Source organism: Pongo abelii, chromosome 19 (assembly GCF_028885655.2).
Source record: "Pongo abelii isolate AG06213 chromosome 19, NHGRI_mPonAbe1-v2.0_pri, whole genome shotgun sequence".
Taxonomy (NCBI): Eukaryota; Metazoa; Chordata; class Mammalia; order Primates; family Hominidae; genus Pongo; species Pongo abelii.
This window is the reverse complement of record NC_072004.2, coordinates 20,496,041-20,512,880: the sequence shown is the minus strand read 5'-3', so window position 1 is coordinate 20,512,880 and position 16,840 is coordinate 20,496,041. Positions and strand designations below refer to the sequence as shown.

At 49.3% G+C, this 16,840-nt stretch overlaps 1 protein-coding gene across 13 annotated transcripts in view; it reads right to left on the bottom strand.

Moving 5' to 3' along the window:
• The window catches only part of EPN2 (epsin 2), a 99,447-nt gene that overhangs the window by 43,947 nt on the left and 38,660 nt on the right, over positions 1–16,840 (bottom strand). For 5 of the 13 annotated variants that reach the window (XM_054535118.2, XM_054535116.2, XM_054535120.2 and 2 more), the window contains 3 exons: positions 10,939–11,061; positions 9,300–10,064; positions 7,211–7,381 (listed from right to left, as the gene is read on the bottom strand). The exons of 1 other annotated variant lie outside the window; for it this stretch is intronic. In XM_054535118.2, the coding sequence (XP_054391093.1) occupies positions 7,211–7,381; positions 9,300–9,894 (766 nt within the window). In that variant the 5' untranslated portion in view covers positions 9,895–10,064; positions 10,939–11,061. Of the gene's footprint in view, positions 1–7,210; positions 7,382–9,299; positions 10,065–10,938; positions 11,062–14,765; positions 14,883–16,840 lie in introns of those variants that run through there. 7 more of the 13 variants (XM_063717839.1, XM_063717838.1, XM_024241476.3 and 4 more) reach the window with 4 other exon arrangements.

The window sequence follows — 16,840 nt, the reverse complement described above, 5'->3', positions numbered from 1 at the left end:
CAAACACTGTCAAGTAGAGGAAACAGAACCAGAGTTCTTCAAAATCCCAGTTCTAATTCTAGCTTCTTCACTTACAAATGAGAGGATTTAGGGGAGCAAGTTCATGTCAGTTTCCTTATTAACCTCATCTGCCCTGCCTACCTTCCAGACAACTGTGAGAAGCAAATGGACTCCTCCTAAGAGAAGGCAAAGGCCCAGGAGAGGTGATCCAGATGCCTTCTGGTTGTGTTGCGCAACTGTCTGACTTTAGCAGCCCAGCCATTCAACAGCCTTCACGAATCACATTCAAATCCCACTTAAAACTCAAGCCCTTGTGGCAAGAATGAGCATCTTTTATACCTGATACTTGGATAGATGTGTCAATAAATCTGCCGCCTCTGAGGGTGTGTTCATGTTACTGATCAGCTTCCTCCGTGACTCAATTTTCCACTTGAAGAGATTAACTCTCTCTAGAGTAAGCTAACGCTGACAGCTCTGCTGTGCCTCTGCCCCTGGGACTAACTGCCAGCCGAAGATGCACGGCTCCCCTGACTTACAGAACACATTTGTTCCACCAAAACAAGATGCCAAATGAGTCTCATCTCCCACCAAATTCCCGGCCCATCCCCAAAACCCAATGGAAGGGCCCTGAGGGCTAGACACACTTCCCACAGGTAGCTATCCCTGGCCTGACACTAGGAAATATCTGGCTGGCGGCCACCAACCACCTCTCAGCCCCGGGCGTGCCCTGCTGCCCCCCAGTTGCTGGCAGCATCACTCAGCCCTGCACCTCGGAGCTCAGTCACCTCCCACGCTCTCAGGAGACCTCAGCTGGCCCAGGATCCTTCCAAGGTCCACCTCAGAAGCACTTCTGACACGCTGGCTGGGTTTGGCTTTTTTTTTTTAACAATATATTTTCCCACATCTTTGAGTTTTCAGAAGTAGACCCATGGAGGACTCCCTTTTCAGATGCCTACTTCTTATCAAAACACCCTCCTTCGTGTGTACATGTCTGGTGTACGTGCACAAGTGTCTGTGTGTGTGCATGCTTCAGCTCCATTCTCAGAGCTGGGCAAGCAGGGCTGAGGCCATGACAACTCTGGTTCACCCCTGAGGTTCCCCTGTTATGAAGACAGCTTCCGTAGAGAGTCCTCTGAGGGCCCACTGTGCCTGGGGACTTCCTGGACATACTCATGAAACAGTGCACAAGAAAGCTTTCAAATTCTACCAAGTCCCCATCGGGTTTAAGAATGAGGCTGGGCGTGGTGGCTCATGCCTGTAATTCCAGCACTTTGGGAGGCCGAGGCGGGTGGATCACGAGGTCAGGAGATCGAGACCATCCTGGCTAACACGGTGAAACCCTGTCTCTACAAAAAATACAAAAAAAATTAGCCGGGCGCGGTGGCGGGCGCCTGTAGTCCCAGCTACTCGGGAGGCTGAGGCAGGAGAATGGCGTGAACCCAGGAGGCGGAGCTTGCAGTGAACCAAGATAGCGCCACTGCAGTCCAGCCTGGACGAAAGAGCGAGACTCCGTCTCAAAAAAAAAAAAAAAAAAAAAAAAAAAGAATGAATGGCTGATAACTGTGGATAGCCTTGCCATTCCACTCCCTGAGAAATCCTGTTTCCCCTTAGATTCTTGCCAGGCCACTAGAGAGTGAAGGCATGGCCCGAAGGCCTGGCGGACAGCAGCAGCAGCTGTTGGGGTGATGCCACAGGACAATGATCACAGCCACTGCTCCATGAAGTCCTGGGCAGGCTGCTTGACACTCCGGCCTTCCCAGCTGCACAGTATCAAACCAAATTTGGATCCATCTCTAGCCACTGTATACAATCCTGGCTTTTCTTTCTCACCTCTGTTTTCCTTTTGCCCCAGTTTCTTCTGGTATCTATTTAATCCTGTGGCATTGCATGTGTTTTATAAGCCAACGCAAATCTTTTCTAGTAATCACTTGGCAAACGCTTTCCGGGTGGGGTGTGAGAGGAGCAGCCTCAGCACAAGGGGCTCTCAGCCCAGAGGACCAGTAGCCCAAAAGAATCCCTGCCATTTCTCTGGCAGCAGACTTGAAGCATACTACAGCCAGGGCCAGCGGCATCAGCAACACGGAGGGGCCATGAGGAGAGCCAAGAAGACCCGGCTGCAGGCAGCAGCCCCCACCTGGTACAAAGCCCACTGCTGCTTACTTTGGTTTCAGGACCTAAGTTGGTTCTGATTCACTTGAGTGAATCAGAAAGCAATGAAGATTTCTATTCTGCCTGCCTTCCTTTTTCTTTTTTTTTTTGTTTTTTTGAGAACAGGAATGCTGGGCAGTTAAACTCCCGCCAAGAACTGCAAGGTACCAGGCAACTTGGGACTTGCTCAGGGAGCATCAAGACAGCTGTAGCTCTGGCTCTGCAGACTGTAGTTCAGGGAGCTCAGCAAGGGGGCTGAGAACACCAAGCTGGGCATTCCTTCCTTCCCTTACCCACCCTCAACAGAGGCCAGCCAGGGCAGAAGATCTGGCCCCTGGCCTTAGAGTGTCCTTGGTGAGAGGACAGCAGCAATCTTTCTTTCCAGGCCTCCACCTTGACTCAGGAATGTTTTTCTCATCCCCATCTGCCTCCCTTTGATGTAGGTTCTGTCTACCCCAAGAACTTCTGTAATTTCTCCAAAGCCTTTTGACACTGTGGCCAGTTCTGCAGAACAGAACAGCAAATGGTGGAAAGAGCCCGGGGGGCGGGTAACATGTGGGCTGCTCACCCCCACCAGGTTGCAGTTCAGGCCAGCTGCCATCTTTGTGTGATCTTAGGCAAATCCCTCAACCCCCTGGGCCTGAGGGTCCTCCTTTGTGCTGCGCAGCTTCTGCCCACACACAACTGTCCTGAGCACTGACTACATGCCAGGATCACGTGAGGGCAGCCAACACGGGTAAGCCTTAAGAGGACCCAGCCTTGGGACGGCAGCTGGTGTGTCTGAAATTACAAGACCACCAAGTAAACATGAACGCCAGAGGCTAGGCACGGTGGCTCACGCCTGTAATCCCAGCACTTTGGGAGGCCGAGCTGAGCAGATCACTTGAGGTCAGGGGTTCAAGACCTGGCCAACACGATGAAACCCCATCTCTACTAAAAATACAAAAATTAGCCAGGCATGGTAGCATGTGCCTGTAATCCCAGCTACTCAGGTGGCTGAGGAAGGAGAACAGCTTGAAGCCAGCTAGGCGGAGGTTGCAGTGAGCCCAGATGACACCACTGCACTCTAGCATGGCCAACAGAGTGAGACTCCATCTCAAAAAAAAAAAAAACAAAAAACCATGAGCGCCAGGTGAGGCCGAACAGCTGACGGCCATAAGCACTGTCCATGCCCTGACAACTTCCAAAGCGTGTCTGCAGCCTAGAATTCTCTCCCCAACTCCAGACTTCTCAGACCTTCTTGACACCTCCACTTGTGTGTCTAGGAGACACTTCCATATGTCCTGAACTCAACCCCTCCACTAACCTGCTGCACCCACAGCCGCCCTCACCTCAGATGATGGCAGCTCTGCCTCCAGCTGCTCTGCTCCCAGCCCTCAGAGTCGTCCTCAGCTCCCCTCTCACTCTGCCCAGTCCTCTAGCAAGGTCTGTCAGGTCATCTTTAAAACATACCCAGAACCGGCCAGGCGCGGTGGCTCACGCCTATAATCTCAGCACTTTGGGAGGCCAAGGTGGGTGAATCACAAGGTCAGGAGATCAAGACCATCCTGGCTAACATGATGAAACCTTGTCTCTACTAAAAATACAAAAAATTAGACAGGCGTGGTGGCGGGCGCCTGTAGTCCCAGCTACTTGGGAGACTGAGGCAGGAGAATGGTGTGAACCCGGGAGGCAGAGCTTGCAGTGAGCAGAGATCGTGCCACTGCACTCCAGCCTGGGCGACAGTGCGAGACTCCGTCTCAAAAAAAAAAGAAAAACATACCCAGAACCTGGCCACTGCCCAGATTTCTGCAGCCCTGCCGGGTCCAGACCCCCACCATCTCCCACCTGGATGGGGACAGTGGCCTCCTGACCTGGCTCCCTGCTCCCACCCTGCCCATACACAGCCCAAGGGATCCTCCTAACCCTCGTCTTCCCCCACCTCACTGTGAGTAAAAGTCAAAGAAATTTCTGACATAAACCTAGAAGGCCCAACACCGGGCCACTGAGTGCATAGTCTGCAAGGTAAGCACAGTGAAACTGTTCCAAAAGCTCCTAGCAATGACATCGGCACAACATCTAAACATGGACACAAAAGTACCCGTATGGATGGACTAGGAATTCAAGGAATGCTCCCAGCCAGACAGAGTTGAGAGGTCCTGCCCCACACCTCCTCCAGGCCCACCTCTGCCACGCTCCACCCCCACGCACTGGCCATGCTCCGTCACTCATCGCCACCTCACTGGCTGCCTTTTCTCAAACACCCTGAGCACACTCCCACCTCAGGGCCTTTGCACAGCTGCCCTCCTGCCTGGAAGGCTCTTTCCAACCTCCACAAGGCTCACCCCCACACTCCTTCAATCCTTGATCCATTCATACTGCAAGCCACCCTCTCCTACCTCCCCAAAGACACTCAAGCAAGACTGTTTTTGTTTTGCTGTTTTCCAGAGCACTCATTACATAACACGCTGAATAATTTATATTGTGTTTTTCTTTCCCATTACCATATAAGCTCCATGAGGGCAAGGGGCTCTGTTCTGTGCTCAGTGCCTGGTGCCCCATGGGAACGCAATAAATACAGAGCAGAGGGCAGGTAGAGCAGGCTTCAAAAGGAAAGCCCAGAGCTGTGCCTGCAGGCAGACGTTGGCAGGCCTGGGAAGGTCTGGAATGCTTCTGTGGGAACAGGAAGACCCCCAGACTGACGGCAGGGGACACAGCTGGTGGAAGCAACTGAGGTCTGCAATGTCAAAGGCTCTGAGATGGCCCTGCAGGGCCTGGCATCTAAAGGGGCTTTCTGAGACTGAGGACCAGGGCATCCTTTATAAAGATGGAGGGTGGGTGAGACTGAGAGATAATGACAGCAGGAAATTGGTCAGAAGACTGGCACTGAATTGAGGCCATGGAACAAGATGGACAATTCAAGAGACTTCCAAGGTCAGATCTACAGATCTATGTGGGAGGTAAGAGAGAGGGAGGGGCACAGGGAGGATGAGATGACATATGGCACATGAAAGAAAGCTCTCCTCAGACATCCTCACGATTATCGCCAGTCACACAAGAGGCCTTCCCGGCTGTGGCTGCTTTCATGGGAAGAGGGCTTCTGAGCAGTCTGCCTCCTCTGCCTCTGTGGGGCCTGCGGTCCCAAAAGCACCCCTCACAAACATCTCTCCTGAATCACAGCCTGCATCTCACCTGACAGTTTTCTGAATGGCCGGCATCATTCTGACTTTTCCACTGCCGATTTCCAAGAAGGTGTGCTCCAAACAAATCCACTGGTGTGACAGATTAAGCACTTACCTTATACTCAACCCTTTGTGAAGCATCAAGAAAGAACAGAGAAGAAACATGGCCAGGGTCTTTGCCCTGGACTCCGACAGCCCCCTACCCTCTGATGGGGAGAGAGTGAGATGTGGAGAGGATGCCACACCCAACAGTTAAAGGATGAAATGCAATCCATATAACACTTGTTTGCTCAAAACTCATCTGGGGCATGAGAAATCTTCGAAGAAAAAAATACTCATTTTTATCTTCAACTCCTATGAGGGCTGAAGGACAACAGAAATCCACACGGGGTGGATACCTTAAGCAACTTGCCAGGTTGTGGGAACAGGGGGCAGGTGGTGGGAGCGATACCCAAGCAGAGAGAACGGAATGGCACAGGCAAAGGTGCAGAGGCAGGGCCAGAGACAGCCGCAGCGGGGGAAGATGGCCAGCCTGCAGCCCTGCCAGGCCGTATTTAACACGCAAACGTCCCAGGAAAGCCAGTTTGCCAGCGGGAGAGCTAGAGGGCCAGGGTAACACAAAATTAGCCACCAAGGCTCAAAACAGACCTTGTCAGTTACCAAATGGGTAGAACATGGGAAAAACAAAAAGGGAACTCCATGGAGAGTTCTGCGGGACCTGCTGAGAACAGCAGCCCCTGACTATCTGGGGGGGGGGGGGGGGGGGGAGCGGTGAAATGGGCATATAACTCCAATGCCTCTGGGTGACCCTTTAACGAATGCTTTTATCATTTACATTCTTTACAGTGCAGAGCTGGCCTTCCTTACGTTTTCTAATGTCAGTTTAGAAGAAGCCAAAATCCTGTATAAACTGTTAGGGGAAAACAGGGACATGAAGGAAAATATCCTAGAGTTAAATATAGTTATTACACAAATACCCAAGTCAAACAAGCTGTAATATTAATGAGGCATGAATGAACAGTAACTGTTTCCAGGGCTGAATAAAGGCTGGCCACCTTATCAGGGAAGTCGCACAAAAGCTCTCTGTCATGCCCCTTCTTGTAAGAAGAGTAGAAGAGAACAGACACCTTTCTTCCCTGTAGCAGAGACCCCACTTGGGACCAAAGGTAGACTGAGAGCATTTTCCTGTAGGCAACAGTGAAAATCTGTTTTCAGTTTAACCTGCTACAGTTGTAGGGCTCTGATCAGGATACATTATTAATTAGTAGAAAGAGAAGCCCCATTTTTAGTTACCCATTGAATTAGGTATCTTCAAACACCGTGACCTAGAATTGACAGTACAGCTAACTCTCTGTTTTCCATGGTAACGGGGATTTCAGGAAGAACAGCAGTTAATTGGGAAGCAAAAAAAAAAATCCCATTTTATTCAGGGCAAGGCATACGTTACTGCATTAAGGATAATGGCTTCCAATGACCATCACTGAGGATCTTATATTTGTCTGGTGTTGTGAGGTTTAAATCACACATTTCCGGTCCAACAAGCCAAGCTGTCTGACCCACCACCATGGGTGGGCCTGACAGGTGGCAGAGCCCCTCCAGTTTGTCAGGGAATGGGAGCATGGGGAGAGCATGGGCCATCACCCCATGCCTTACCCAAAGAACAGCTCCCCTGCTAAACCTTTGACAGAACTTCTAGCAAGTGACATGTGATCCTGGAAGGGGAGCATGACCAGGCCACAAGCTCCCAGGAGAGAGGAAGAAAGGGCTCCTGGGCCTGCTGGAGGCCAAACCCCCAGGCCCAGAGGAGACAGGGAGAGAGTTGGCTGTACTGGCATGGCAAGCACACCCCCAGCAAGCTGCCCAGCATTTCTAGTAAGGAAAAAAGCAAACCGCCGTCCCACCTCGGGCTGCGCGGTCACAAGTGAGGCAGGGCTGGGACCAGTCGCCATTTGGGCGGGAGGCCAGCCCCAGGTGCGGCAGGAAGGGGTGGCGCTGGCTCAGTGGCTGCAGCTCCTCACTCTGACCCAGCGGGGCCCCTGTGCGGTGCTGGGGGCACAGCGAGGCCTCAGGCGCTGTGGGGCAGGGACACACACACACACAGAGAGAGACACGCCATTAGAGGGTGCGCAGCAGCCCCTGCAGGAGGTACGGGCCAAGGCCGCTCGGGGTCAACCCCGCAGCCCACTGCGGTGGAAGCTGTGAAAAGCCCACTGACCACATTCTGACCCTGAACATGCAGCTCAAGCGTAAGGTCTGAGGGAACCAAAAACGTCAGAGCTGGAACTGCAGCAGTATCATTTAGCCCAGCAGGACCTATGGCTACAGGCCCTGGACTCGGTATGAGGAGGAGGGGTGGATCAAACCGGGCTTCTGCATCCCCACTGTCCCACCCCTGCATCTGCAAAGTTCCACAAATTGTTCATGGAACATGAAGCTGTTTCAGCTCCTTGCTTAGCATCCTCTGGCTTCTTGAGAATGACCATGAAAAGCACATAAAGAGAATGGCAGCTCCCCTTGGCCTGCATCAAAGCCACAGCCACAGTCACAGGAACAGAGGAAGTCAAGGCAGGTTGGGACCAACTCTATCCAAAGAGAGCCTCTCTGGGGGTTGGTAAGAGGGTCCTTGAGAGAAATAAAACAATTTCACTTCTTAAAGGGCAATCTTCATTTTTTTTTGGTGCAATTTAACCCTGTGTTGAGGCTTCTGGAGATTAAGGTTAAATTGTTTTCAAGTGGTTTAACCAAGGTCACAACCTTTGCTTAAGCAAAACAGTTCAAACTAAGAAGAAAAATGACAACTACATACGGGACAAGAATATGTTAACCTGCTCCAAGCTCGGTAATAATTCAGAATTCCTAGAAGCAGGAAATCTGACTTTAATATGAAAATCTCTCATTTAACACATTTCTCAAAATGCTAGTGGTGGCAGTACAATGTCAAATCGAAACCTGCAAAAGCAGGAAATGTTAGTAAATGGTCTGGTAACAGAACACTGACTAAGCCAAGGGTTGACTGAGGTCTGTCAAACTACAAACAACTTCCTTTAAAAAGAAGTTTTCTGCTATGCTGACATAGTGTTACTAGGGATCTGCACTTTTGTTTTAGCAGCCAGAAGATATAATTTCTACAATCCCCACCTCCATCCTCACCCTGTCCCCCAAAGGCTACTAGGGCCACCTGTCTCTCTGAGTGTGGGGTCCACATGTGGCTGGAATAGCACTGTGAAAATGGAGAAACACCTGTTGGGGGACCACTTCCAATGAACAGCCAGGATGCCAATGTGGCTCACAGAGACCAGCTTCCATCAGGCCCTGAACTCCACTCTGTTCCCTGAAACCTCTTCTGACCATAAGGCAAAGACCCAAATTAATCCAACATGCAAAACCAGAACTAGACCGGCCCCACTCAATGCAGACCCAGCCATGCAACCAGATCACTAGCAACTCTCATTTGCATGTTTGGCAGGGAGGCCTTGTTCACACTAGCAACCTGTACAAGTTTTTTTGCTGAAGTAGAATAATACTGAGCCATTCAAGAGACCTGAAGCTCAGTCAGCAGAAAAACACTTACTATGAGATTACAGAAACAAGATTATCAAGATAGAGCATTTGTTTCCTCCTGGCTACCAGAGTCAACTCCCCATTGTATGTGCAGCAGGACAACTCCTTTGCTGCCAGACCCATTCTGACAAGGAAGCAGAAAAGACCTGCCTCTGCCCACCTTCTGCCCAGATGTACAGAATGAGACCCACAGAGCAGCAAAAGGCATTAGAGATCCCTGAACCAGAGCAGCCAAGGGACTAAAAGTCCCTTTATAATCAAAACTCGATCCAGACCAAGGACAATTTGCCTGGGCCACCAAAAGCTGGGTACTGAGGACAGGTTCAAGCTCTGCAGTGGCCACCACTCCCTAAGCCCAGGGACACCCACCCCGCCTGTCACCCATTGCTGCTGCTCTGGCAAAGGGTGAGAAGCACTTCCATTACTCACAGCCATGGTAGGAGGCCGGGGAGCCCCCAGCCTTGCCATACTCCTGCTCCGAGTGGCTGGTGGAGAGGTTGGGCTGGCTGGAGCCTCGCCCAAAGGTGATCTGGTTGCTGCCCATGCCAGTGGCAACCTGGGCCATGCGCTCTTTGGTTTTGAGAGCCTGGGCCCTCTCAGCCTTCAGCCGTTCCTCGTCCTTGAGGAGGGCCACCAGTTGCTTTGACTTCTCACGCACATTGATGCCCTGGTCCTTGCCATCTCGGTCAATGTACTGGAAGTCCTTCAGGGTCTGGATGGCGAAGATGTTCTCCCGGCACTGCTGGGCCACACGTTCGGAGCCTGTCTTGATGAGGTAGTCCAGCAGGGTCAGCGCCTTGTACACATGCCGCCAGTTCTTGCCATGGTCATTGAGCCGCTTCCACACCATGCTCATGATCTCCGAGAAGGCCACCACGTTGTAGGTCAGGTCGGCAATCTCGGTCATCAGAGAACTGGACGGGCCCCATGGGTCATTAGAGGTGGCTTCCCGGACTTTGATTTCTGCCTCTGAGTAATTGTTCACGATGTTTTTCATCTGCCGTCTGATAGACGAAGTCGTCATTTTTATTTTCTTTGTTATAAGTTTAAAGCCCTTCAAAGAGAGAAACCTTCCTGTCCTTGGTAAGTGCGCACCCTATGAAGGTTCAGTTTCCGTAATCAAGCTGGAGTAAGATCCCTGAATGGTCATTTCCTCCTTTGGAGCCTCAGATTCGAAAAGCTGGAAGCCATGACCTAGAGAAAGAGAAAACCCACTCCACTGCGACGTAAGCCCCCTGTGAGGATGGGAGACTCTGGTCCAGCAGCAGGTACTGGGTAAAACTGGGGAGCTGAGTGGACATACCCAGCCTCCTTAGGACGAACCCAAGATAAAATCACTATCACCAGTCAACAACGAATAAAACTTACACTCAAGTTTAAGCCTTTAGGAGAAAAGAAGTAAACATCATGACTATTGCTCTATTTTCAAAACACTTCCACTGGAATGGCTATTTTATGGGTTGTCTTTTCACTGCCTGGCAAAAGCCAGCTGTGGAAGAATTGGAAACGCTGGGGGAAGCTGATCTTGGCAGATTTAAAATTACATGTGAGACCAGATATGGCGGCTCACACCTGTAATCCCAGCACTTTGAGAAGCTGAAATGGGAGGATTACTTGAGGCCAGCCTGGTCAAAATAGCAATACCCCCATCTCTATTTTTTTAAAGTTTATTTAAATAAAAAAAAAAAATACACATGAGGACAAGAAAGAGACTAATTTCAGGTCTATCTTAACTCAAAAATGCCTGTCAATACCTTCAAAACTGCTTTGGTCCACTGTGCTTCCGAATGTCAGAAAATTCTCCTTGACAACCACTTTTCGCCTGACCTTCCCTGTTCAAGAATTTATAAAGATTCCTAACAGCAATTCTAGAAAAAGGATAAAGACCTCCACTTGGCTTTCAGAAGCCTCCAGCATCTGGCCCAAGCTAATACAGCCTTAAAACTAATCTGGTTATAGCCCAGCCCCTCATTTCACAAAGAAAACTGAGACCCCTGGCTATCCATTAACTTGCTCCAACCAAACACATCATCTATCCCCTTTCTTCCTCCAGATAACACTCACTTACCAGGCTACAGTGAGGTCCACGTCTCTGACATGAGGCTCCTGTCCACAAGTTTGGTAACCTTCATCTGCCTCATCACCAGTGAGCACCCAGCACTTAGCACTGTGCCCGACACAGAAATGAACACTGTTAAATAAATGAATGTTACAGATTAAAAACAGAGTCCCTGCCCTCAAGAAGGCCACAGTCTGGCAGGGGATGAAGGTTCCTTACCTATAAAATGGGAAAACTGAGGCCCTAGAAGTCTCCAGGGATTGCCCCAGGTAGATTAGGACAGCTAGGGCCCGGATAGGAAGCAAGGGGCTCCACCCACCATTCTGACCACCTGCTTGGCTGTCCCCCCGCCACCCTCAAACCCTCAGGGGAAGGATTATTTTTCCCACTATACAAGTGAGGAACCTAAGCCTGGAATCACACAGTCAGCTGACTAAGGTCACTCCAGGCCCAGAACCTGCGCCTCCCTTTCTTCCTGTGGTGGTCTTTACTCTCAAGATGTTTCTGCCACAGAAACAACAGGTAGCTCCTACATTCCTCATCTAAAGCCTCAGATGGGTAATGGGCACATCAAAAAAAAAAAGCAAGTAAACAAAAGGTGGCAGAAGCAAGGAAAAGCCACAAGAAATGCAATGACTACTCATCACAATCAATCACACAAAAAGAAGGGTTTGCTATTGTGAAATATGTATTTGGTCTTCAACCCTGTCACTTGGCAGGGATTCCAAACCTAAAATCCTCGGAATCTCCACAGTGATGTCTTTTTGAATGTGAATGATTGACTGAGGGCTGGCAGTCCCTAGGCAGCTTCAGGACGGGGCTGGTTACCAGAAAGACCAAGGCAGGATCAGTCCCGGGAAGGGGAGAGGGACTGAAGATTAGGTTTATCACCAATGGCCAATCATTTAGTCAATCATGTCTCCATAATGAAGCCTCCATAAAAAGACATAAGGACAGGCTCAGGAAGCTTCTGGATGGCTGAACACACAAAGGTTCCTGAAGGGTGGCACTGAGGTATGGCATGGAAGCTCTGCACTCCTTCTCCCACACCTGGCCTATGCATCTCTTCATCTGTATCCTTTGCAATATCCTTTATAATAAATAGGTAAATAAAAGTCAATTTCGCTGAGTTATGTGAGCCACTCTACCGAATTAAATGAACCCAAAGAAGGGGTCTCAACTTGAAGCTGGCTGGTCAGAAGTTCCAGAGGCCTGGACTTGCACTGCTGGGAAGGAGGGAGTGGTCTTGTGGGACTGAGCCCTCAACATACGGGATCTGAAGCTATCTCCAGGTAAATATCAGAGTTGAACTGAAGGACACCTAGCTGGTGTCCTGCAAAACTGACTGCTTGCTTGTTACGTGGGGAGAAAGTTACAGAAGTCATCTGTATTGATTGCTGTTAAGTGAGAAAATAGGAAAAAGCACTTTGTATGATTTTTCCACACACAAAAAGGGGACAGCTCGTAAAATTTCACCCTGGTAATAACCCATACATCTGCTCTGGCCAAGGAGGCCTTCTCTCCACCCTCAAATATGTCAAGGAATCTGACTCTATCTGAAGCCACAGAACAGGGCTTCAGCTAAAAGCAGGCATATTCTGCAAAGGCTGTGAAACGACCAGGGATAAAAACTTTTGCACTGTGACCTGGACATTTGATGTAATTAGGTTTTTCATTCATGATGCAACATTCACTGCTGGCAAAGATACAATGGGCCTCACAAAGAAAAAAGAAAAAAGAGCACTTTAATTTTTAATGAATATTTCCCAGCTTAAAGCACAAATATGTGTCAAAATCAACAGTAATGTTCAGAGGTACTTAATGTTCAGGAGGCTTACAATGTGCCAGGGACCACCAGGCCCTTCAATTTGTTGTTCCATTTGATGAAGAGCAGGTATGACTCTTCAGCTTCTCAGAGAAGTGGGCAGAGCTAGGATTCACCACTGACAAAGACTTTGGCCAGGCATGGTGGCTCACACCTGTAATCCTAGCACTTTGGGAGGCCCAGGCAGGCAGATGCCTGAGCTCAGGAGTTCAAGACCAGCCTGGGCAACATGGCGAAACCCCGTCTCTACTAAAAATACAAAAAATTAGCTGGGTGTGGTGGTACGCACCTGTAATCCCAGCTTACTCAGGAGGCTGAAGCACGAGAATTGCTTGAGCCCAAGAGGTGGAGGCTGTAGTGAGCCAAGATTGCACCACTGCACTCCAGCCTGGGCGATAGAGTGAGACCCTGTCTCAAAAAAAAAAAAAAAGAAAAGTAAAGAAAAAAAAAAGAGGACTTCGGCCACCTCCTTCCCAGCAAAATGGTCTCAAATGGTTGAGAATGTCCTAAGAAAAAAAAAGGAACACTTTCCTGCAGGGAATGGTGGCTCACACCTGTAATCCCAGCACTTTGGAAGGCTGAGGCAGGTGGATCACAAGGTCAGGAGATCGAGACCATTCTGTGAATGGTGAAACCCCATCTCTACTAAAAATACAAAAAATTAGCCAGGCGTGGTGGCGGGCGCCTGTAGTCCCAGCTACTCAGGAGGCTGAGGCGGGAGAATGGCATGAACCCGGGAGGCAGAGCTTGCAGTGAGCTGAGATTGCACCACTGCACTCCAGCCTGGGCGACACAGCGAGACTCCATCTCAAAAGAAAAAAAGGAACACTTTCCTAAGTAAGAAACAATGCTCTGGGCTCTGCTGCCCTCCCCTATCTGGTGACCTTGTGGGTGGAAGCAGAAGACCTCCAGCTGGGCCCAGTGTCCTCCCAGGGAGGCTGTGAGGCCCAGCCAGGGCTCCCAATGAGCCTCCTAAACCTTTGGCAGCAAAGAAAAGGCAGTGATTCCTGTGAGCAAGGGCCAAGGTGCCGCTGCCCCACCAGACATAAGCTGGGAAAGGAACTCCAAACAATTAAGAAACAGGGGCTGTTGACCAAGGCAGGGGCTTTCTCTAACAGACTAACTTGCAAGGACATCTGTTGATGGTCTCTGAAATACTTAAACTTCAGGAAAAAGGAAAAAGCTAATAAAATAATAAAATACTGGTTATAGTCAAAAAAATAAAATAAGGCCTATATAATTTGCATGCTGCCTGCTATTTTCTTGAAGTTTATAGACAGGAGCATCTTTCGGCACAGGCGGATGGTGAGAAGTGAGAGGTATGGAGCTAAGAAATCCTCACTAGGGGCCGGGCGTGGTGGTTCACGACTGTAATCCCAGCACTCTGGGAGGCCGATGCAGGAGGATCACTTGAGGCCAGGAGTTCAGCAATAGCTTGGCCAACATGGCAAAACGCTGTTTTTACTAAAAATACAAAAATTAGCCAGGCGTGGTGGTACACACCTGGAATCCCAGCTACTTGGGTAGCTGAGGCATGAGAATCGCTTGAACCCAGGAGGCAGAGGATGGAGTGAGCTGAAATGGCACCACTGCACTCCAGCCTGGGTGACAGAGCAAGACTCTGTCTCAAAAGAGAAAAACCAAAAGAAATCTTCATGACATGGTTTGGCTGTGTCCCCACCCAAATCTCAACTTGAATTGTGTCTCCCAGAATTCCCATGTGTTGTGGAAGGGACCCGGGGGAGGTAATTGAATTATGGGGGCCAGTCTTTCCTGTGCTATTCCTGTGATAGTGAATAAGTCTCATGAGATCTGATGGGTTTATCAGGGGTTTCCATTTTTGCTTCTTCCTCATTTTTTTCTTGTTGCTGCCATGTAAGAAGTGCCTTTCACCTCCTGCCTTTCACCACATGCCTCCCCAGGCATGTGGAACTGTAAGTCCAATTAAACCTCCTTCTCTTCCCAGTCTCGGGTATGTCTTTATCAGTAATGTGAAAACAGACTAATATACCTCACTAGGACCAGGTGTGGTGGCTCATGTCTGTAATCCCAGCACTTTGGGAAGCTGAGGCAGGCAGATAACTTGAGCTCAGGAGTTCAAGACCAACCTGGGCAACATGGCGAGACTGTCTCTAAAAAAAACAAACAAACAAACAAATAATCCTCACTAGGAGAAAAGTCACTGGAGGCTTTTCATTTTCTTTTCTTTTTTTTTTTTTTTTTTTTGAGACACAGTCTCGCTCTGTCGCCCAGGCTGGAGTGCAGTGGTGTGATCTCGGCTCACTGCAAGCTCTGCCTCCCAGGTTCACACCATTCTCCTGCCTCAGCCTCCTGAGTAGCTGGGACTACAGGCACCCACCACCACACCCAGCTAATTTTTTTGTATTTTTAGTGGAGACGAGGTTTCACCGTGTTAGCCAGGATGGTCTCGATCTCCTGACCTTGTGATCCACCCACCTTGGCCTCCCGGAGTGCTGGGATTACAGGCGTGAGCCACCGCGCCCGGCCAAGGCTTTTAATTTTCCAGGCCAACTGGACTACGCACCTCACCTAAGCGAGACTTTGGAGGCTGAAACTAATTATTCCAACTGTGAGACAGCCCATGATGCGTGGGCCATGAAGCAGGACTCCAGCAGTGCCAGTGGGCACAAAGCTCCAGCTATTCCAGTTGAACACCTGGACTTCCATTACTTTGACACACTTGACCTTGTACACCTCAGGTCCCCATTTTTCACTGTTTCCCCTCAACCACAGGACTGCCTGTAAATTTAAACATCTCCTCTCCCAGCAAACATCTACCATGAGTCCATCCCAAGAGCAAGCTCCAAGCTTATACCACCCTCCATGGCACATCCTGTTATTTCTCTTTTTTTTTTTTTTTTTTTTTTTTGAGACAGAGTCTCGCCCTTTTGCCCAGGCTGGAGTACAGTGGCGCAATCTCGGCTCACTGGAACCTCTGCCTCTCAGGTTCATGTGATCCTGGTGCCTCAGCCACCCAAGTAGCTGGGATTATAGGCACCTGCCACCATACCCAGCTAAGTTCTGTGTTTTTAGTAGAGATGGGGTTTCAACATTTTGGCCAGGCTGGTATCGGACTCCTGACCTCAAGTGATCCACCCGCCTTGGCCTCCCAAATTGCTGAGATGACAGGCGTGAGCCACCGTGCCTGGGCACATTCTGTTATTTCTAGAATCTGAGTTTTGTTTTGTTCTCCCTCTTTTTCGCATAGTTTGCACGCTCCACTTTCCACACTTTCCTTCTCAATTTTCCAATTTTCTTGTTTCCAGCTTGCTGAGACTGAACTAATGCACATGCAAATGCAACTAAAACAGGATCATTTGTTACCTTCTGGGCTCCTCACTCAAACCTGAGAAAGTGTGTGATCAGCTCACAATCATTTCTTAGTTCCCTCTACGCCAGATATGGATGTTAGAGGTGGAGGTGGGAGGGTTGTCAAAACAACGAAAAACAGTATTAAACTCTGTTAAAAGTTTAGACCCAATACAGCAAAAACAAAAAACAAAAAACAAAAACAAAACCAAACTTATTCTCATAAATTACATACTGACAATTGAAAGGATCCTCAGTAACTAGAAACGCCTTTAGAAATCCAGTTCTAGCATCATATCATCAGTTATTACCCAGAACTATTTGATGCTAAGTGATAAAGTACATGAACTTGTACAATTCTGTCAAAACTTTAAATATTTTTAAATGAAGACAGCAAGGTGTAAAGTGAGATTCATTATTCAAGGCAAACAAACCTTTCTGTACCTTCCAAGAGAGCTGTCACAGGAATAGGGCCAGGTGCAGTGGCTCACGCCTATAATCCCAGCACTTTGGGAGGCCAAGGCAGGAGGATCACTTGAGCCCAGGAGTTCAAGACCAGCCTGGACAACATGGTGAGACCTCATCTCTACAAAAAATAAAAAAAAAATTTTTTTTAATTAGCTGGGCATGGTGGTGCACATCTGCAGTCCCAGCTACTCAGGAGACTGAGATGGGAGAATCCCTTGAGCCCAGGAGATGGAGGCTACAGTGGACCATGATAATGCCACTGTACTCCAGCCTGGGTGACAGAGCAAC